Below are 24,321 nucleotides of genomic sequence, written 5' to 3'. Positions count from 1 at the left end.
CCTGGAATGACTTTTATTATATGCAGGGGGGTTCATATATACCGGGAGCAGTGCGGGAGGCCGCACTACTACATAAAAACCACAACTAAAGTAAATACACGCGGTGTCGCAACACTTCATTATTTCCATTTCCGGAAGGAAGCAGCAATAGGAAATGTTCCTAGAAGCCTCTGTGCAATTCTTTTATTTGCCCCGATTTTCACCCATAGAAATTAATGGGTTAAAATCAGGCAAAAAAAAATGTGAAAAATAAAGGATGGTGCGTTTAAAAAAACAAAAATCCTCAAAAAATCACCCACATTGGTGCAGATTTATCAATGTATTTACGCCCCTAAAATGAGAATAATTTTCAACTACCTTATAGGGGATGTTTAGCTTCCTCTGGATCAACCATATAGGATAATAGGTTCAACGGGGCGAACATCTTTAACATTATTTATTGTGGGACTATGTATGTAATGAACACAAAGTATTTCTTTATTTCCCAGTGCTTATATAGCGCCAAAATATTCTGCAGCACTGTCCATAGATTGCCACAATTCACATCAGTCGTTGTCCTCAATGGGCTCACAATCTAATTTCCCTATCTGACAATCATCCACATTCGGGTCCATTTCATAGGACGCCAATTAGCCTATTAGGATGTTTTTGGAGTGTCGCCGAAAAGCAGAAAACCAGAGGAACCCCACCAAAAACAAGAAAAACGTACAAACTCCATGATGCAGATGTTGCCCTTGGTTGGTGTTAAATCCAGAAGAGTATCTGGTGGGCCCTGGCGCTGACACAATAATGGGTTCCAATGGTCCAGCAGAAGACAACCCCATTTGGAGATGACTATAAATCCAATCACTTACCACAAGGGTCTGTCCAGAGAAAACAAAAACTAATGGGGGGCACTATGGTTTGGCACTTATGAGGGCAGTGTGGTTGTCATTGATGGAAGTACTAGCTGTCTACATTGTGGGCACTGTGGCTGTCTTACTTGTGAGGGTACTGCATGTGCATGTTGTGGGGTTTGGAGATTGTATCTACATTTTATTTTATTTTAGAAAGTTCTAGGGTACGCAGCTCTGCTACATAACTATGGCATTTGCAAATGCAGAATTATAATACCACTGCCTGCTGGGCCATGAATGAGCAGGAATCAGGTGGAGGGTTTTTGCACGACTGTATGAGCTTTCTATACTGCCTCCTGACATTGGCAAATGTATTCTCCAAGTAAGAACACCAACAATATCACATTCAAAATGGAACATTCTTTTATACCTGAAATAAGAGTAGCAAATCAGTACTTAACATGTTCCTGTAATGATTCATTTTCATTTTAATTTCACAGACAGTAATTACCAACTTGTCGACAATCGTCATTCTACATGTGAATCAAAACAGGATTAATCAAGTGCAATTGTTAAAGGGGTCTTCCAGTTTTAGCAAATAAATATTATGTTTATATAGTTATACAATTTTCCAATATACTTTCTGTATCAATTGCTCACGGTTTTCAAGATCTCTGCTTGAAGTCATTGAATAGGAACCATTCCAGTGGATACAAATCTGTCCTGGTCATGTGATGGACACAGAGCTGCACGGCTCGTTACAGTACAGATACCAGAGCTCTGTTTTGTAACATAACCAGGACAGATATTTATCCACTGGAAGTAAACAATGAAGGTTCCTATGGAATGACAGCAAGCAGAGATCTTGAAAACTGTAAGGAATTGTTACCAAAAGTTTGGAAAATTGTATTACCTTTTTTTAATATTTGCTGAACCCAAAACAACTCTTTAATGCAAAAATATAGCATAAAATGGACTTTACCTCCTAAGAGAGGGGACAGCAACAGGACCTGTCCGGGGGGGTACTGGTGGTGGCGGAGAACCCATGACCATATCAGGTAGTTGGGAAAATCGGTAATTCTGTAGGATAAGAAAATTATTTAGAAACGTTTGGGTTGAAAGTAGACGTTTTGTAGAAGAATGGAGTGAAATTGAATCGAATTAGGAAAAAGCAAAACATTTTATGTTGCGTCACAATGTAATTTTAATGGCACAACATTACTTTGTGGTACCAAATACTAACTTGTTCCAGACAATCTTTTTACAACATTTTAGAATTATGTCACAAAATGGCATTCTGTATCACACAATGGTATGTTGGGTCAGAAAATCTGTTATTTGCTCTTACTTTATGTATATTTAACAGGAGACCAAATATAGACTGAATTATTTTGACCAATCATGTGCAAGATTGGCGAGTTACATAAATCAGCAAAACACATCCCCCTCCCATCCTGATAGTTTGCTCCAATTATTATTCGGAAAGTTTTAAGTTCCGCCACAAACCACCCAGTAGCGATCACAAAATCTCCCAGAAAGGCCACTTTTGGTCATATTTGCATAAGCCCCACCCCTTCAGGTCAATTTTGCTGGAAAATCCCAAGGATTTTCCCAAGGGTGTCAAAAACTAAGTTCCGACATAGTGCTGAGCAATAAAGGGGGAGCAATCGTTGTTAACAATATATATGTCCTGCCGCATCAGTCAATAGATGCATATCCCTTACACAGATATAAGAAAAGGGGCGTGGCTTGACAACCACTGCTGCAATCCATGTAATCTGCCACATGGTTGTCATTTCAGAATTGAATGGGGGCTTCTGAGGGGCAAATAAAGCAGCCAGTATATTACATGAGCATCCATGAACTGCTGGAATATGATTTTTTTTTAACAATTTTACAGAACAGATATTTTGGCTTTATGGGAAAATGTTCTTTACAAAATGTTATTGTATAATACAATGTACAAAGCAGTAAGGGGTTAATCTGGAGGTGGAATAATATCTGTAAGATCTTCCTGTACAGTTCAATATGCAGATATATACCTATATACATCCAGCAATGTAGATTATGTACAAGAATAGAGCAGCCTGCGCAATTTCTGTGACATATCCAGACGAGCTCGCTGAAACCGTTCTCTTAGCTCTGGGCTATAAGTCGCTTGTCACCCTCTTCCAACAGTTTGTGATTCTCACGGTATCTCCACAATGATCTTATTCTGTCATCATTCATTTATCCTCTGCTTTTCTCTTTTCCCAACCAATTTATTATATCTTATGCTGCTAAATAAACAGATAGTCCGACCATCACCACAGGCTATACCCCCCATCATGTATTTTACCAATATGTATACTCGATATCACAAATGTCATTTACAGTGTCTGTTTATGCGCTACTATACATTTATATATGAGATAATGACCCCTACCATAAATTATAAGAGTATTAGAAATCACAGAGAAGTTCTATGACCACATAAAAACATATAACCACAGGTCTATATATAAGCCATATGCATTTCTAGCACTCTAATCACTTCCTCATACTCTCTGTACAACATGGATGGATAGATAGATAGATGATAGATAGATAGATAGATAGATGATAGATAGATAGATAGATAGATAGATAGATAGATAGATAGATAGATAGATAGATAGATAGATAGATAGATAGATAGATAGATAGATAGATAGATAGATGATAGATTGATAGATAGATGATAGATAGATAGATAGATAGATAGATAGATAGATAGATAGATAGATAGATAGATAGATAGATAGATAGATAGATAGATAGATAGATAGATAGATAGATAGATATGAGATAGATAGATATGAGAGAGATAGATAGATAGATATGAGATAGATAGATATGAGAGAGATAGATAGATAGATAGATAGATAGATAGATAGATAGATAGATAGATAGATAGATAGATAGATAGATAGATAGATAGATAGATAGATAGATAGATAGATATGAGATAGATAGATATGAGATAGATAGATAGATAGATATGAGATAGATAGATATGAGATAGATAGATAGATAGATAGATAGATAGATAGATAGATAGATAGATAGATAGATAGATAGATAGATAGATAGATAGATAGATAGATAGATATGAGATAGATAGATAGATAGATAGATAGATAGATAGATAGATAGATAGATAGATAGATAGATAGATAGATAGATAGATAGATAGATAGATAGATATGAGATAGATAGATAGATAGATAGATAGATAGATAGATAGATAGATAGATAGATAGATAGATAGATAGATAGATAGATAGATAGATAGATAGATATGAGATAGATAGATAGATAGATAGATAGATAGATAGATAGATAGATAGATAGATAGATAGATAGATAGATAGATAGATAGATAGATAGATAGATAGATGATAGATAGATAGATAGATAGATAGATAGATAGATAGATAGGAGATAGATAGATAGATAGATAGATAGATAGATAGATAGATAGATAGATAGATAGATAGATAGATAGATAGATAGATAGATAGATAGATAGATAGATAGGAGATAGATAGATAGATAGATAGATAGATAGATAGATAGATAGATAGATAGATAGATAGATAGATAGATAGATAGATAGATAGATAGATAGATAGATAGATAGATTACACAGGTTTTTTGTATTTGTCACAATGTGTTACTCCATTATTATCCTACATAAAGCGCTTGGTTGATGGCGCTATATAAATAAATAATAATATTAGACCATTTTCATAGTAACAATGTGAACCTCTGGCCACTAATATGACAATTATGACAATTTTAGTCATTGACTTCCGCTTTAAGCTCAGACCTGACGATGTCCTCCACCCTATAGTAACAGGCTCAGTATATGCATTTTCTATATTTTGATCTTTAAAATTATTTCTCACCGTGGAAGAACATTACAGATATAAATGGCAAGTGCAATGTCAAAGTAAAATAATAATTACCATATTTGCTGAAATAGAAATTTGACAAATTTTTGGACATCATAGTAACTTACTGGTCTGGGCAGACTGTACTGATACATCTCTGGCGCATAGGTCGGTACCCACTGCATCCGAGGTCGTGACATTGTGCCAGGGGCACTGGTGACAACTTCTGAATATGGCATATGTTGAACTGAAGCATATGGATCTGCTTGCCGTTTGGATCCCCCATGCCCTGCAGATGCCAAACTAAAAGCTTCCTCCAACAGCATGTGCATCTGCTGACGGACTTCATCAATAGATGGTTGAGAGCTCAGGGTGGAGGTCTCAGAGTGGCCTTTAGCTTGACGAGATTTAATATAGGTCCTGGCTTGTTTTACACGATCAATATTTGTTTCTTCAATCATTTCAGGTTCCGTCTAAGAGTAGAAAAGTGTAATGTAATACGCAGCAGAGTGTCCAATATACGTAACAATATAAAAAAAATGCAATACTATATATATATATATATACATGCCTGAAAGAACTGAGCCCATCATACACATTGAACAGAAGAACAATTTCAAGAGTCGTGGCCAACTATCTGGTGAACTTCTTGGAAAAACCGATATCTGCTGAAAATTCGTTCACACGGGCTGAATTTTTGGTGGCTGTTTCATCATCAGTCAGCCTTTGACTTTCCACCCAATGATAAAAAAAAAACCCTCCCCCCAATTTTAGGGGTGGAAACGTCCATGTTGCCCATTTTTTGGGGAGGTGCTCCTATATTATGGATGCCTCTACACCAGACTTCTATGGCTTTGTCAGAGATTGTACATGAAGTAGCCGCTTAACTCTAATGTTGACGGGCTGCTTTAACTATGGCCAACTTTTCCTGTCAATCTCAATAGAAGTGTGGAGTTTTAATTGGGGGGGAAAAATCTGAAAACATGATCTTCATTTGCCAAAGAAGCAGTTCATTGGCGTTTCCGAAATGGCGTTGTATTAACAAAAAATTATGCCATCGTTTTTTTAGATGCAGTAGTGGTACAGTTCACTTTGGCTCCACTACCACTAAGTATGAACAAGGTGCAAAGAAAACATTAGATGTGTCCATAGCAACTAATGAGTTAAATGTTCTTCCGTTTCAAGTTCTCTGCGGCTTTTGTCAGCCACACATTGATTTTTTTGCCCACAGGGAAATTATTAAGTGTCCATTTAAACAGTCACTGCTTTCCAATGAGGAATGAGGATTTAGGATAGATAGATAGATAGATAGATAGATAGATAGATAGATAGATAGATAGATAGATAGATAGATAGATAGATAGATAGATAGATAGATAGATAGATAGATAGATAGATAGATAGATAGATAGATAGATAGATAGATAGATAGATATGCGATAGATAGATAGATATGCGATAGATAGATAGATATGCGATAGATAGATAGATATGCGATAGATAGATAGATAGATAGATAGATAGATAGATAGATAGATAGATAGATAGATAGATAGATAGATAGATAGATAGATAGATAGATAGATAGATAGATAGATAGATAGATAGATATGAGATAGATATGAGATAGATAGATATGAGATAGATATGAGATAGATAGATAGATAGATAGATAGATAGATAGATAGATAGATAGATAGATAGATAGATAGATAGATAGATAGATAGATAGATAGATAGATAGATAGATAGATAGATAGATCTAGACCAAATAACCAGATCTAATAGAGGTCAAATAAATATACTTGTGTAATTTTTCAACATACATATTAGATGTAACTACAGATGTAGCAGAGCCTAATTTGTCACTGATCAGTTTGTTTGTGCACCATAATAATTGACTAGGTTTATCTGCTGTAATGTTGCAAACCCCAGATTGACCAACTTAACTCTGCTACCTCTGTATGTAATGTTACTGAAAATAAACTGCATAATACATGGTGGATTCCATGATAACCTTATGTATTTAGACTCTATATCCTGCAGTGTCAATGGGTCATAGGTTAGTCAAGGTTAGAGACAAGCATCTGGTAGGTTTCCACCTCCATTTCAGACAGCGCTTTGATAAAATGACCACCATTTATAGATATTTTAGATGTAAATCTGTGCACGCAGCGGAGAGATCTAATACAGACACGATACAATGCAAGCGCTGTGCATAGCTAGATACATAACCTGGAAATATATATAACTACATAGTACAAAAGACATTTTAATGACACAAGATCAATGTTGTTTACTGCCCGAATCTCCAACTTAGAAGTTGTCCCATTTCTGCAGTTCCCGGGTTTCTATGATTAATAAGCATCAGCCTGACCTAGTTCCTCTGGAAGGTAAAGTGTGAATGGCTGGAAGCGCCCACAACAGAGAAAAATAGAATTCACAATGTGGGATTATTGGACAACTATAAAAAAAACAAAAAGTACAGTCACTATATACCCTGTAGTGCAGCGCCTACCACCAGCTGTTATTGAGCCCAAAGTTGGCCAAACCCCAGGACCACTGGCAGCCCCCATACAAAGTGATTTCAGTTGCTTTGATTTCTTGCAAGTTCTTGTAAGTATTGGGCAAAACTGAACCCAGTGATTTTTATTGTTCCAATATTCATAAATAAAACGTAAAAACAAAAAATAATGCAACTTTTCAAACATAGCTCCTATGGAGATCTATGTGTCTCTATGGTAACAGACTACAATCAAAGCCTGTGTAGTCTGATCCTGACGTCATATTGCTATCCATCTTTTCCTTCCCAAATTAATGTTATTAAGAAGTGGGGGACAGATGAAAAGATGTATAAGGGCATGTTTAGGCGTGGTGGAATTTTTCTGGTGCAGATTTTGCCGCAAATTTGTGGCATTTAAAGCAACATTTGCATATTTGACAGTTTTTTCAGACATTGCAGATTTCAAAGAGAACTTGCCGCAGATTTCAGCCTTTGCATTCCAAAGGCTGAAATCCGCTGCTTCTCCACTGGCGGCCATGTATGCTGCGGAATGAAAATTCTGTACCACAGCCTATTTTCCGCAACGACTTTTTCCATAACGTCTGCACTAAGTTACCTAAAAAGCCATAGAAAGTAATGGAAAAAAAAAAACTGTCCGCAGCGGAATTCCACAGCAATTCCGCCACGTCTCGGAACGTGCCCTAACTGTAGGATTAGACTACACAGGGTTTGTTTGTAGTCTGTTACCATGGAGACACATTGCTCTGCATAGTAGCTGTTAACACAAAACAATAGGAGATATTTCATTACAACTATTTGCAAAGTTGCTTTATTTTTTATTTTAGATGCATTGGGACAATAAATAGGGTTGCAAAGGTGGACATAGCCTTTTAAATAAGAAATAGCAATTCAAATCACAATTTGCTCTGCATAATGCAGCCGATATTTTCTTTCCATAATTCATCTGGCGTTTATAGAAGTCCCTGATAGAATAATGGTGTGAGGAGGAACACTGTACTGTCTTGTATGGGTTTTGTACCTATATTTGATTTAACATAGGACTCAATAATCTTGTGTGTGTCACTATTCCCGAGGCTACCCCCCCCCCCCCCATCCCCCACATCCAGAATTGGAAATGTCAGCTTTGGTCTATAGTTATTAACCTGTGTCTTGCTCTTCTGTGCTCATCCTCGATGGAGAGGAGTGAATCGCCACCTCTATTGATTTCTGCATACGGCATGAAATACATATAATAAAGACACATTGGGATCATAAAAGGCGCTGATGCCAGCACACGTTCCCGCATCCGATAGAATTACCGCATTAGAGCGCACAGTAACCCTAGTGATGCTGAACCAGTCTTTATAGGTCTACGCATTAGATTGCTAACACTGACTGTGACATGTTGAACGTATGACCTCCTTAAAGGGGAACTCCACACAGTTGTGTGAAGCTTTGTACTATTCCATTCAGCTATTTGCGAGTTAAGAAATGTCAACCACTGCTGGCTGACAATAACTAACCACAGCCATTAGTGGTTATAGTCACACAGATTTTGACAATCTCTGAATGACAGATGAGCCTGCAATGTTAGAGAATATAATATATACTGTATATACCATTTAGGGACTGTGAAAAACTGGGTGACAACCTATAAGGACAGTGCAATGGTATTGGGGGTTGTCACTTTGTAAATCCAGAATCTGTTAGTGTAACCAAAACCAGAGATGGCTAAAAATAATATAAAAAAATTCTCCCTCAATTGAGTGATAAGTAATAATGCAGCGTAGCTATGTATATTTCAATGAAAGGATGCATGGAGCAACTGTTCAACTAGTCTTGATTAAAACTATCCTACCGTTTTGTGTCTACAGCTCATACACGGGCCTATGTGTCTCCATGGTTACAGACAACAAACAAAGCATGTGTAGTCTGGTCTTGCAGTAATAGTCAGCAAGAAGTAGATGACAGATGGAAGTGTGACTCCAGGATCAGACTACACAGAGTTTGTTTGTAGTCTGTAACCCTGGAGACACATAGGTCTGCATGGGAGCTGTAAATTAGTTCATTTTTCAGTTTAGATGCATATACTTTAATATAGGAAATTAATATACATTGTTCATGGAAATAAGAAATCTCCTGTATTAAACTCACATCATAACCACTGTTTCGAATTCCGCGTCTAGGTCTTTCTCGAGTCACAAGCAGATCCATTTCAGTTTCCCCTGGGCTTGGGCTATTAAGAGACTGTCGACTTCTATATGGATGGTTCTTCATGGAGGTTTGTCTATACAAAATATGGTAAACTGTGTCAGACAAGTAAAAATTAAATCGATTCAGTACATAAAAAGTCTGTATAAAAAGAGTCCAATGGGGGAATATTTAGTGCAAAGGACAACCACAAACTTTCAAAGTTACATTTCCCATCCATAGATGGAGGCAAATTAGTCCTAAGGGCTACTTGTGAGCCTGCATAAAGGGCCATGTGCTACTAGTTAGCCATTGTGGCAACTCCCTCATATGTAGAAATGTATATAAATTCAGTAAGTTGTGCCAATACTAATTAAAAGTAGTGTCTAATTTAGAAAGAACATTGTCAAATACCCTGTTAGCGAATATCTGAATAAACAGAGGGGTCACCTGTTCAGGGACTGAGCAGAAGGTGACCACAAGGAGCCTCTATGATTCTAGTCCCTAGGTTCTCAACCCATGGTCTGTGTACCACAACCAAGGACAACGTCTGTATGGAGTTTGTATTTGCATGGGTTTTCTCTGGGTACTCCGGTTTCCTCCCACCCACCAAAAATATACAGATAGGGTATTTAGATTATGAGCCCCACTGGGGACAGAAGGTGAGTACAACCGTGGACCCGGCACATTCATTCATTGCACGGAGAGCTCATTGATTCAAATTAGAAATGTGTAATGCTTCTTTCCCCCTGTAGTGGTGCTGTTGGGGAATTGAAAACTAGGTATCGGGTTCCCCCACAGATTACAGCTGATCGCTGTTAGTTCCATCGGCAGGACACTCTGTGATCAGCTTTTTATCAAGGGACTTTTCTCTTAAAAATTTATTGTCCGAAGCAGACAACCCTCTTAATAATGAAAAGAAAACCCATAATGCCATTGCCATGTATAGCTATTTTTGCTATAATTAGATACAGACGCAGGGGTGGGATGTGTTAGAGGGTCCTTATCGTGAATCATCCATCAATGAGCGCCATAACCTAATAGTCTTCTTGACTTTAGATAATGAGAATTATTATGTCCTTGATTAGTTTTACATATACACAATGTCCATTTGAGAAGTTACCGAAGTTTCTTCTTTTTATATCAATGTTTAAAATAATTTACATATTTGGAGGTAAATTGTAAAAAGCATGATACATACATAAGTCATTTTTAAGAGCTGCATATAAAAAAGATGCCAATATAGCAGGTGCCATCCACTAGCTATCGACCTTTACAACGCACAAAATGACGCTGCATTATGTAACTATCTGGCTGCTAAAAGCACTAAAGCCAAGTATAAATAATGTGCTACTTTAAAGTAAATGTCCACCTTTTATCACCATGAAATTTGGTTCATCATTCCGTACTCATTTATTTCTTATAGTGGTTGGAGCTCTGTTTTTCTGCAATGTAAACTCCCTGCATTGATATAGAGATAAAAGATAAAATTCTGTCTGTCTGCAGCCACCACTAGGGGGAGCCTAGGTGCTTACTGAATACCTTTTTGTCATTCAATGTATAAGTATGCAGTAAATTCCTAAACTCCCTCTAGTGGTGACTGAAGGAATTAAGAATTAAGTCTATGCAGGGGATTTGGAGTTCTGTATCAGAAAACTATAAAAATATACCAGAGCTATTTATGAAGCTGTTTTGAGAACAAAAAATGTTATTCATGGGTTGACATTCCCTTTAAGATATAATTTGGAAGATAAAGAACAAGAAGAAAATTTTACTTCTTACTAGTATGTATTTTACATAGGCTGAAAGTAACTGCATCCATGTATAGTCTATGAAGTATCGATTCTATACATTGTGACCAAGCACTATGATCCGACGGTGCATTATGCATTTATATCCTCACACCAGCGTCTGAGCATTGTTCTCTCTTTATGTGAGTATGTTAATTCCTATTGACAGGTTAATTAGCTTTATTTCACTCCATATTAGCAGCTAGAGAGCTCCCGGACAGCTGCCTGCCTTTTGTCAAAGAACTTGAGCCTGGACAATGGAAAATGCAAGAGTCTAAGAGAACAACACATAAAAGAATCCATTGTATGGCTCATGTTTCCCTTAATGCTACATTCACAGGACCGTAACAGATTCACGCGCCTGAAATACGCGTGTAAATCTGGTCCGTGTGCGTTGAGTTATTGCATCTATGCTTTGCGAGTGGCATGTGTTTTTCACGCACTCGCAAAGCACATCTTTTTTTATTTTTCAATGGAATTGGTATGCATCCGTGTGCTGTGCGTGATTTTCACGCTCCGATTGACTTCACTTCATGACAATACCCGTCATATGAATCCTTTTCCTCATGAACATATAGCAAACACATGAGTGAACAGGTCACTGCCTCCCACAAGATCAGCACACTCATCTTCTGCTGCTGTGATTATCCCTATGATCTGATTGACCTTAAGATATTCTATTCTCAAAGCTATAGGCACATGAGAGAGGGAGACATCAAAAAGGTGCTGGGACTTTCATCAAATGCTACCTAAAGGAAGACTCCGGGCAGAACTGGTGCACTACAGTAGGGTCTGAGGGGTGGTGCCTGACACAAGGATTCAAAGAATACGATAGAAAAAATTGGTTTGGGTTTTGCCCAGGGTGTTCCTTTAAGGCACTCATGAGGGAACGTGATACCAGGAATCTGTGTAAATCATCGAATTAGTACAATCTTTGCAGATTGTGTGTAAATGGGATTGCTGAAGAAGTTTACTTCCTCTCCTTGTACCTTTAAGGCTCTGTACACACCATGTTTTGGCCCTACGTTTAATGTGTACATCATGAAAACTTCTGAACTACACACTACGGGTGTCCATATGGCCAAAAGAGTGTCCTTATAGTCAGGCTGGTATACCTTTTTCTTTTAAGTGGCAGACTGCCCGTGGGATCCCGTGTGTGCCTCTTAATAAATTAGGCACAATTTACTCCAGCGCTCTTTATATTAAAACTGGCCTAGGAAACGCCAGTCTTCATAAATTTCCCAATAGATTTCAAAGATAACTTGCTAGCTGCCTGCCGCCACTAGAGGGAGCTTAGGAGCTCAATGTATACTGTGTTATTATTAAAGTGTAACTAAACGTTTGACAAACTTCTGACATGTCATAGCGTTGGGGGTAAAAGTACTGAGACCCCCACCAATTGCTCAAACGAAGCGGCAGAAGCGCTCGTGTGAGTGCTCAGCCACTTCGTGTCTGTTCTGCTTTCTCCGGAAAGCCGATGTATCAGAGTACGGGCTACTAGACTTTCTATTGAGCTCGTACTCCGATACATTGATTTCCGGAAAAAGCTGAACAGAGACGAAGCGGCTGAGCGTTCACACGAGCACTTCTGCCGCTTCGTTTGAGTGATTGGTTGGTGTCTCAGTGCTCGGACCCCACCAATCAAAACTTCTGACGTCATTATGACATGTCAGAAGTTTCTGAAACGTTTAGTTAACCTTTAAGTACAATGTACACACAGTATGCAGTAGGCTCCCTCTAGTGGTGGCTGCAGACAGCCAGCATGTTCTTTTTTAGATCTACGTCTGTGCAGGGGATTTAAAGTTCTGTATTAGAAAAACAAAGCTGTCGACATGACGATAAAACGCGGATAATTACTTTAAGCAAATATAATTTATGACCAATCAGGGACAAAACTATTTGCTGTCATGCTGAGCCCAATATCAAACGAATATGAAATTACTTGCATAATAAATTGTACTTTCATGACCAAATGCATTACTTAGCTTTGATGTAAGCTCAATGATAACATGGGTAATACACCACTATTTAACAGTCCCCTGTGTTCACCACTGACCTAATTGTAGAGAATCTAGAAGGCAAGTAATACAATCTCCAACACTATCTCTAGGTGGTTTATTCATTAGCCCAGTTACTCCGCGTGTACTAATAACCGGGCTTTACGTACGATTCTGATCATATTATCTACGAGACAATAGAACCAAGGAGTATGAAGCACCTACTCAGATATATCAAAAATTTCACCTTTTTGCTGCTGCACACGCCTCGTCATCATTCCCATCCCTGTCATACACATTTCACTGCCAAGTTCTTATTTTTCCCCCATGGCACTCGTACTGGGTGATTTACACATTTAATAGCTTCTCATTAGCGTCTACTGTCATTGCGGAGCCACAATGGGTGAATAATACAATTCCTTCCGGAGTAGAAGAATTACACATTATGTTCTGCCATGGCCTCTAATTCTTAGTCATCGGTCAACCCAGACAAAATGTATTTATTCACCACTAAATAACCAATAGCTTTATACTCATTTTATTGTAATAGTGGAGCATTGGGGCTTATAAGGGGCATTGATATATTTACAATGCATTTTTCCAATATGTAATTCATTCCCATTCATAACGTAATAATGTATATATGATTGCTGTTTCTTTTCTCTAAGGCCTCATGCACACTTCCGTCGTCCATTGTACGGCCGTTAATGACGGTACCGTCACACACCGGCTGCACGCGGATGGCTTCCGTGTGCAGCCCGTTGTTTCACGGATCAAATTCAAACCAAAGGCCGAGACTGTTCCGTCAAAAACGGGCAGGAGTAGGACCTGCACTACTTTTGACGGAACGGCCGCATGGTTCCATTAAAACAACAGAAGTGTGCATGGCCCGATTTAACTGAATGGGTTCAGGGTGAAATCAGTGACAAAAACGGATAGCACCCTGAACGAAAAAACGGAAGTGGGCATGGGGAACTCCGTGCTGTGAATACGTTTTAATCTAATGGACCCTCTTGGGGTGAATACGCATACATAGGTCATGCTGTTTTTGATAATTGTCCCCCAAATGCTTGTTTTTTAGGGGTATTAGGGCCAATCGCTGTTGCACCAAATATTTGTTAAATTAGATAAACTCAAGACAACTTTTGGACAAGTCATGCTGGTTTCTGAGGTCCTAAGTATATTAGTTGATCCTACAAGCGTGCCAGCGTGCAGAAGTGATCAGCGTAAATTCAAGAGCATTGTTCCGCAGTATACAGAAACAATAAAAGCGGCTTCCCACTTTATACATTTATTTTATATGCGCAGAATATGCCATACATGTCTGATAATGCCAGTCCCACATAGAGATCCCCACCTATCAGGAGAGCAGGGAACACCTGACCCACATTCGGAAAGCCAAGGTCATCCGCAGAAGCTGCATACAGATGGAGACCAAAGAGAGTCAATGGAAATTAAAGCGCCCTTGGATTGCAGAATGGGGTGAGGATTCAAAGGTCGGATTCAACAGGTGAGGATTGAAAGGTCGGACCCCTACTTTTTAGATATTTTAAAAATATCCTATGGATATGTCATAAATTTCTAAAGTAAATTATTTTTTCTTTAAATTTCTTCCTGAAATTGTGAAACATGGCGCTTTGTAAAGGACTTTACAAACTTCAAGCTGTCATGAGGGAGCAGGTGAAAAATGGGTGACAACTACTCTGGGTACATTTCCTCAAGATTTTTGGGCAACCACCCGAACTGTTTTCCATGCTCCAGCTTCTTAACCTTGTGGTTTACATTGAGCAATATACTACAGGGCTGGGATTAACTCTGAGAAGGCAAATAGTATTATCTCACTCCTATCGATAAACTTTACAAACTATATCATTTGCTGTCCTTCCATTCAATTGCATATGTGCAACTCTATGAGCCCGTACACGGCTACATCGGCTTTCCGGAAAAAGCCGAACAGAAACGAAGCATCTCAGCGCTCACACGATCGCTTCTGCTGCTTCGTTTTAGCGATCGGTGGGGGTCTCAATGCTCGGGCCTCCTCCAATCAAAACTTCTGACATGTCACTATGACATGTCAGAAGTTTGTTGAACGTTTAGTTACCCTTTCAAATTTTGTCAACTAGTCCAATATTTTGAGAATGTGCTCTATGTGTCATAGAAGTGACATCACTAAGACACATGATATCAACCATTTCTCAGCTATGAAATGTCATTGTCAGATGTTGTACCTGTTCTTAGGCTCCGCAAATGGAGAAGAGGTATCTGTCCCAGCATCCAGTACATTGTCGATCTCCATCTGAGTTTTGTCATAGACCTTCCTCTTCCTGTCATTGAGCGACTTGCTTTCTATGGGAGGGAAATCATAGTAGCCTTTTCTCTTAGCTTTTAGCCGTAGTTTGTTGCGATAGTGTTCGATGTCGGATTTCTGTTTGAGTGCTTTATTAACCTGGTGAAAAAAAAAGTTACTTTAAAGAGCTGGTCCATTGGTATCACCAGATGTTTGGTTCAATCTTGGTTTTCTTAGGCAGTAATTTAAAATTCTAACCAGGGTTCTATGAGTTGTCAAAGCCCCACCACTATTCCTTGTATCACTGAATAGTCCACCCAAAATATTTATCTTACTTTTGCTTGGTTTTTAATGGATGAATAGTTTTCAGGTAGCGCTGGACACTAAAACTCAACGTCCCTTTCTAAAATGCTTATCGCCAGAATTTCGCCCCTGTGTCAACAGACTCAGAACAATGTTGTGTTTATTTATTAGGGTCGGATTATAGGGAGGACAAAAGAGGCACTTGCCCAGGGTCCACCACCATCTAGGAGCCTCCACAACCCAGCTGCCTCCAGCCCTTCCCAAAAGTTAGTCATGCCTTATATCAGTGGCCCCAACTGTTTGTGGGTCGTGAACCACTTTTAAATATGACAGATGGCATTGAGCTAAATTGAGTGGCAGTGAAGAAACCTATTAAATATATTGCCTAGTGATAACTAACCCCAGCACCAAGTTCTAGTAATGCTATGACATCCCTGGTGCCACTAGTACACAATAGTTTCTAGAGCTGCCCACAGGTGGGGAGCCACGTGTAAGGTGCCCAACAGCTACTTGGGGAAGGCTTTTCTGACACTGCTACTGGGGAGGGTCCATAACTAATTTTTTTGCATAGGAGCCTCCACCAAATCTGCTCGAGCCATGTATTTTCCCTTAACGTCTAGGCAGCTGCTTTTATGACCGTGCTGTATACCATGCAGTATTCTAGTGTCACTTCTCCCCTAAGGTCAAGCCCTTTCCTGAAGGTTACATATCAAGACTTTTAGTAATACCACGTTATAGTACTACATTTCTATACAGCACTTTGGAATATGTTTATAATGGATAATAAATAATCACGCCCTATATCATCCCAACATGATGTGTTAGAAGGAAACATCTGCCACACAATGTGGAATGAGCTATTTTAAGGAATTCTCCACTAATTAGAGAGTCCGGCGATGTAGACATGCTGCTTGTTGTTGAGTAGACAAAGGCAATATATAAACATGAAGAAAACTGTTCCAACAATTTACGTTCACTGCAATAATGAACAGTACATGGTTGTCAGGGTGAGAGCTCATGCAAATAGCCATATTACAGCTCCGAGTTTTACAGCGCCGTAGTACGCCACCCATAGATTCTTATGGGGCCCTACTGTATATCGGTATACCTCTGCTTTAATATGGAAGCTTATGGGTCGTTTTTCTGTAAAAAAAAATATTGTTGCATGTATCAGATGATGTAATGTTATGGAGCTATATCTTGAAAATTCGGTCCCATACAGAGCACATAAAATGATTTTGTGTTCCTCCTTATAGCCACTTGTAATCATGAGACTGGGTTTTAAGGGTACCTATTACCAGAACATGTGCCTTTAGATTAGGGTGAGGGAATACTTACCATGGAGGCAGCCCCTGCCGCTGCTATAAGGTTGGTTTCACACATCGCGTAAATATTAACCAGTCTACAAATCCACAACGAAATCCACACGTGTTACATGCAGATTTCGCTGTGGATTTTGGTGCGGATACAGCTGCGGATTTCACTCATTGCATTTTTTCAACAAATAGAACATGCTACAGATTTCTAGAATCTGCTGCAGATTTTTTACGCTGTTAGTAAATGGGGTTTGTTAAAACCCCATTCACTTACATTGTACTGTAGGTTGTTATGGTATTTTGGTGCGGATTCCACAGCCAAAGATTCTGCAATAAATACACCATATGTGAACCCAGCCTGAGAAGTGAACCCTCGGTAATGCTGACCCCAATCCCCATGGTCTTTGTGATCCTAGACAGCACTCTCTATGATCTGCTCGGGCATGGCAACATTAGCAAACCATTGAGGGGAGTATTAACCCCTTTAAAGGGAACCGGTCATCAGTTTTGACGGCCTTAAACCGCTATGACTGCTATACGGATCTAGAGAGACCATATCCATGTATAGCAGCAGTAATAAAGCATAGCTGAGAAAAAGAAAAAAGTTTTAACAACACCTGCGCCATATGCAAAATACTCTCAAAGTGTCAGCTGGGCGTTTCTTCAGCAGTCAATAGTTTTGCAATCTCGGTGGCAAATGCTCCCTTGATTGTTATCTCTTTGGAGGGAACAGTGGATGACACAGAAGGCATCAGAGATGTCAATCAAGCCTTGAGGGAGTAGTTGCCGCTGATATTGACGGACACTTGCCTGTTAATGAAACGGCCAGTGGACACTTTGGGAGTAATTTGCATTTGGTGCAGAAGTTGTTAAAAAGAAATTGGCATGCATTATTATTACTGCTTTACATCTCTAGCGACTATATACTGGTTATACCCGTTTAGAAGCGCCAAAACTGATGACTGGTTCCCTTTAATGTTTTTGTACAATAAACAGCTAAAACATGCCTTACCTCTCCATTAATAATGGACATCTCCTGATTCCTTTCTGATACGGTAAGAGCGGGTGGTATGGACACTGGTTTGATTGCAATGAGTTGCACTGAGCCAGAAGATGAGTCAAACGGGTCAGACATCATTTTGCTTTTGTCAAAGTGAATATTCCCCTCTTCTTCATCACTTATTGGCACTAGGGAACAATGATCCAAAATTAGTTATTTCTAGTCCCACCATCTCACCAAAACTACTAATGCAGCCAAAATATATCACGAAATGATGCCCCATGACCAGAAAAGCTGCAAAGATAGAAAGCCAACTAGCCTCCGAATTCCGACTGCACAGAAATTTTTTGAAACCTCGAAGTAGAAACTAACCTTTAAGAAAGATTTATACGGTTTAAAGGAAATATTATATTTAGAGAGTCTCTGTAGATGTCAGTGTGAGTATTTTTAATAGGCAGAGAAGAAAGATGAGAACACAATACAGCACAGCAGTGGTGCAGTACTAGGGAAGGCCAACTCCATTCTCAATCTGCTGGATTTCGTCAAAGGTCATACCCATTTAGTAACTGTAATTCTATTGAGCGCCTTTCCACCCTTTCTGGTGGAGGTGATATTTACGTCATCTGTCTATTCATGGTCCTAATAATGCACCAAGAAAAGCAAGGTGTGATCAGACCTGCAAAATAACTGGAGGACAGGAATAAAAATTACAATATGGAGTATTTTAGGGAATAAATCCTTTCTTTTGACTAGTGACATCATACCTGGCATGGTGATACCATTTAAGGGGTTATCCAGTTAATATAGGGGGTCCGATGTCCAAGGTCTGCATCCCTTGGCTAGAGTGGAGAACGGCTACAAAGAACATCTCTCGCTGTGGAGGACCTAACCTGTCCTGCATTACACAGACAACCTGTTGCTATAAATGGGTACGGTAAAAATTCTTCATCTCCCCTGTGGTGGCACTGCCGGAAATCAAATGCTTACTGCCAGGTTCCCCCACAGATTACTATTGATCACTGGGGGTCCCATCAAGGGGACACTTAGTAATCAGTTTATTGTCAAGGGACCGTTCTAACAAGTAGATATTGTCCAGAACGGACAATCCCTTTGAAGAGGTTGTACAAGATTAGAAGTCAGGGTTTTTTTTTTTCCTGAAACAGAGCGACTCTTGTCCATGGTCTGTGTCTGGTATTCTAGCTCAGCGGCAATCAGTTAAACGGCAATACCAGACACAGCGCCTGGACAAGGGTGGCACTGTTTCTGGAAAAAGAGACAATTTTCCCCTAATCTTATACATTCCCTTTAATTTGAGACTAACCCAACTGAAAGTTTTAGTGGGGGAGGAAATCAATTCGCTGCTAGGGTCCAATATCTGCATGGGGCAGAAGGAAAACTGTGGGCTTCATTAGATATCTGCCTTATTGCTTGACTACTCAGTCTGACTGGGTGTCAGTCCATTTGGCTTCTGATGGGCCAGGGCCCGAGCTTATGGGAAAAATTGACTGTACAAGGAAAGAATCCAGCTAGAACTAACCACTGTGGTAACGTATTCACCCGTCACATAGATTTTCTATGAGCCGGGGTCCAACAACGAGGAGAAACGATCACAGCCGAAAGGGCAAAGCGCTCGGCTAAGCGCTCCTGCCGCTTCTTTTCAGCGACTGGTGTGGGTCTCAGCACTCAGACCCTCACTAATCAAAACATGTCACATGTCACTATGACATATCAAAAGTTTTGTGAAAGTGCACTTACTCTTTAAAAAGAATGTCTATCTTTTTACAACATATAATTTTCAGGTCCAACATTTTATGCTGATTATTTTCCTAATATATCTTTGTGGCGGCCAGAGTTCTGTTTTTCTGAATCAGAGCAGCCACCACTAGGGGGAGATTAGGAGTTTACTGCAAACTGCTTTTTTATAATTTAGTTCAATGTATACAGTAAGCTCCCCCTAGTGGTGGCTGCAGACAGAAAGAATTGTAACGTTTATTTCTATGTCTATACATGTGGATTTAAAGATCTGTATGAGAAAAAAAGAGCTCAAATTCCTAAGAAATTTCACTAAATTGTTTAACATAGAATTTTGGACATATCTTGTTAAAAAAAATAAAAAGTGTTGTCCAATAGTGAACAGTTTAAACTATTTTTTTATTTTACACTGGAAAGTCTAAACTGAATAAATAAATTACATTTCTTATGCAAACACATCTTCAGCTGAACACATCAACGATTAAAGATGTGGTAGGCTGTATGTATAATGTTTTCTATGATGATTTGTAATGTAGGTCAATGGTGTATTTAGTGTATAAATATAACAAGTGTGTAGCAAATTAAATAGTATATTCCAATTTATGCCATAAAACAGAGGTAGTTATAATTACTACTATAAGCGAGAAAGTGCCATTCCCTGCTTTATAGTATTTGTCAAGTCTAAATATTCTGGACACGCGGCGTGATTATTTATTGCTATTGTTCAAGGCCAAGTCATTTCTAGAAACTAAAATCGTATTTTCTCACTAACCTTGACAGCCTAAAGCAGGTTATAGCTCATAATCTGAACTGCTTCACAGCCAATAAACTGTGCACAATTGCTGCCAACAGACTGATGAAATATTTGTTATCTCCGTCCAAAGACATATACCGAATGGGAGCCTAAACCAACCCACTGCATTTCACCAATTATCTCTTTTGCCTATCTCCTCTTTGAAGGAGTCTTAGGTTTTGACATTCATTTCCTGAAACTAATATTTTTCAGCATTATCATTCTGAAAACTATTATGAATTTGTCTTTATACTAAAAGAATCCCATTTGGTGAAAACCAGAGTCTCCAACTTGTAGGGTTCTAGCTAGAGACAAATGTAATTCGTTGTATGGTCCTCTAAATGGCATGCAATGGACTTTCACTCAAATATCTAAATCGATGTACTCACTCTGTACATTTTTATCTTTGAGCAATATGAGAAACCTGACGTAATGAAGCGACCTTTCAACTTAAGGGGTTATCCAGGGACCAAAAATGATTAGCAGTGTAGTCCCTGCAGCATGTGAGTGCACTCGCTAATATACATTCCGGTCCCCCATCGCGCTGATTCTGAGATTTTCATCGATTTTTATAGCGCTGCCGGGGGACCAGAGGTCTAGTTGCACAGCCTTCTTTGATGACAATACGACTTTTCATCATGTGGGCGGCCCCGCTGTACTCTATATACAAGCAGGAGCAGTAGTACAGCAATTACAAGGCGTACAGCGCGGTCGGTCACACTGCTAATCAGTTTTGGTCCCGCATAAACCCTTTAATCTTTTTCTGATTGGTCTGTAGTTGAGGAAATGTCTTTAATTAGAACATTATCATGACTCACTAAAAGCCATGGCTTCATTTTAAAACGTTTAGGGCTACATAGTCAACAATGCCCCAAGAAAGTCCTGTTGGAATTTTCTAGAGAGGGTCTAGTGGCTTGCAATTGCAGCCTGTTATTCACTCCAGGGATAGAAGGAATCTGTGGAGCCCACATTCACATTGGCTTGGGGTCTTAGATGTGGGTGTTTAAAGTAACAATTAGGATATATATGGTGGCCTTGAAATGGTCATGGTAACAGGAATACATTGCGTTGCAAGTGTGTGTGGTCCAATGAAGTCTCCATGTGATGTGCCAGAATTAGAACCTAGAAATTCTTGTGTCCCAGTCACTAGCTGTTCTCATTGAGCTATCAGGGATGTTGGACAGCTTCACTGCTGAATATATTGTCTAGTTTCTCTTGATTCTTGCTCTTGAGATTTCTTCCTTGATTACCTAATAAGTCTCGCCCCTTTTGGCTTCCTATATAAGACTAGCCCTTGCATTAACTCCTTGCAAGACTTTTGAGCTACCAGCCTCACGTCTGGTCTATTTCTGCCTTACTTTACAAACTACTGCAGCTTATTTCTGTACCAAACTTGGATGGTTTCCTGCACACGTCTCTGCCTTACTACAAACTGTGGCTGCTCATATGTGTACCAAGCCTGGACTGTTATTTGATTGTTCTTGCTAGTATCACAATCCTTCCGGATTGTTTCAGCAAGTGGACTCAAATCTAGTTTATTTCAACTTTTATATGGTGCAATAGCATTGAAATCAATGTAAATCTAGCATGACTGTAATAGCTGCACTTCATTTACATTGATTTCTATGAAAGTGCAAAAAAATCCTTCTATTATGTCAAGGTTGCATTATGCTACTTGGGTTACATGACCTGCTCTGAGCATTACATGGCACAAGTTACTGTGTGGCCTGAGCCTTGAACTTCTGTCAACTGATAAGGAAAATGTTATTCAATTATTACATTTTTACACAGATCTGATTTTGGAGAAGGCCTTAACCAGTTATTAAGTGAAGTCACAGATCTTTCTCAAAGCCGAAGAATTAGGAAATGTTTGAATATGTTAGTCACAGTAGATCAGCACATGGAAGGTCTTACCAATTTTTTTATTTCGTTTTTGTTTTGGAAAACCTAAATATGAAAGAAAACAACATAAAAAGCCTTAATGCTAAATTGTGCTGTAAAACATAACACTCATAAACTCTACAATCACAAGAAATCTGAGTAGCAGATGTAAGGAATAAATTGGACCCCCAATTCCCTATTGTCATTTTTCATTAGGGAGATATTCGGAGTCCAAGTGCTTTGCATGATGGGTAGCCTAAAATAAATTGAGGTTCCTGTGGAGATCCAGTGGTGTGACCTACTTTTATGCGAAAGGGATGGTGCCACACATTGATGTGTGCCATCAACACTTCTGCCTGCAATTATGATGTTTAGTTAAAACAATGGTGGACGGGGGTGTAGGTGGAGTGTTTTTTTTTTTTTCAAAAAGGTCGAGACATGTGAGATCAAATTAATATAATATTGAAGTCTATTTCCTATGACATGAGACATCAAGTTACTGTTGCTGATAATGTCTCGACATCTTAGTGAAGAATATGCAGAAGACCTCTACTTTATGTCACAACGGCGTGAGCTATATGCTGATATATTTTATCTGCACTGATACACTGTAACAAAGTATCAGAGCAGGAGGAGGATTTGTGCTGATGTATTCAACATGCGGTGGATTGTCTAGACAATTGTATCCACCCCTCACCTGTGAGGAATAGTAAAGGGCTGTTCCCATTGCACAAACAGCTGGGATATGCCATCACTTTGCCGGGACCCCACCAATCCCGAGAATGAAGGGGCTGCAGAGTTTATTTAATGCTGCGTCACCGTCTTAGTCTTTCCCTGCACAGCACCGCTCCTGTCTACTAGCTGTGCAGGGAACGACAGCAGCGGTTGGGGGAGAAGCGCCGCTGTGCAGGGAAAAACGGTGAAGGGGCAATGCAAAATGATGGCATGTCCAAGCGATATGTCATCACTTTGTGCGATAGGCCTTTACTGGTTTTCTGACTCTGGATGTAAAGAATTATTTCATTCAGTGACATCAAGCAGAGATCTTGAAAATGGTGAGAAATTTGAATGCAAAGTATATTACACAGTAGAGTCACATTATTACGACCACCTCCTACTTGCGACGTCAGCAGCGTGTAGCCCATGAAGGAAGTGATGTGGCGTGGGCATGTTAGGTGGGCGATAGGCTGTCTGATCACATATCACTCGTTGTTGCCATGGGTAAAAGGGGCAAATTATCAGAGTTGCAAAAAGGGATAATTATTGGCTTTCGGGCCCAGGGTGGCAGTATTTCTATAACAGCGCAGTCTGTGAACTGTTCGCGTGCTGCTGTGGGGACAGTGTATCGTGAGTGGACAAATGGCACCATTGGGAATAACCGACGTGGAAACTGCGGAGCGCCACGTGCCATTGATGTGAGAAGTGAACGTCGGCTGCGAAAGTGCACAAGGGCCGAACGTCACGATACTGTGGAGCAGCTCACTGTGAAAATCAACCAGGGGGCTACCAGACGTGTGTCTAAAACAACAGTTCAGCGTACCATACTGTGTATGGGGCTCTGAAGCAGACGGATGGTCACTGCTCCTAAGCTAACAAAGGTGCATCGGAAAAAAAGGCTTCAATTTGCACGGCAGAATCGGAATTGGACCACCAATGATTGGTAAAGGGATGCCTTCTACGATGAGTCACGGTTTCATCGAACAGATGGACGTTGGCGTGTCAGGTGAGAAACATCAGAGAACAAACACCCGGCAACCAT

The 24,321-nt window shown here is 39.5% G+C and overlaps 1 protein-coding gene across 5 annotated transcripts in view; it reads right to left on the bottom strand.

Annotated features, from left to right (window-relative positions):
- The window catches only part of KIAA1549L (KIAA1549 like), a 125,879-nt gene that overhangs the window by 16,620 nt on the left and 84,938 nt on the right, over positions 1-24,321 (bottom strand). For 3 of the 5 annotated variants that reach the window (XM_075837777.1, XM_075837779.1, XM_075837780.1), the window contains exons 14-19: positions 22,596-22,628; positions 18,149-18,324; positions 15,459-15,676; positions 9,408-9,540; positions 4,879-5,223; positions 1,819-1,916 (exon numbers count right to left, since the gene is read on the bottom strand). In XM_075837777.1, the coding sequence (XP_075693892.1) occupies positions 1,819-1,916; positions 4,879-5,223; positions 9,408-9,540; positions 15,459-15,676; positions 18,149-18,324; positions 22,596-22,628 (1,003 nt within the window). The remainder of the gene's footprint in view (positions 1-1,818; positions 1,917-4,878; positions 5,224-9,407; positions 9,541-15,458; positions 15,677-18,148; positions 18,325-22,595; positions 22,629-24,321) is intronic. The other 2 variants (XM_075837778.1, XM_075837781.1) reach the window with 1 other exon arrangement.

Source organism: Rhinoderma darwinii, chromosome 9, assembly GCF_050947455.1.
Source record: "Rhinoderma darwinii isolate aRhiDar2 chromosome 9, aRhiDar2.hap1, whole genome shotgun sequence".
Taxonomy (NCBI): Eukaryota; Metazoa; Chordata; class Amphibia; order Anura; family Rhinodermatidae; genus Rhinoderma; species Rhinoderma darwinii.
Note: the sequence above shows the minus strand (reverse complement) of the source record. Positions and strands in the feature narration are given on the sequence as shown.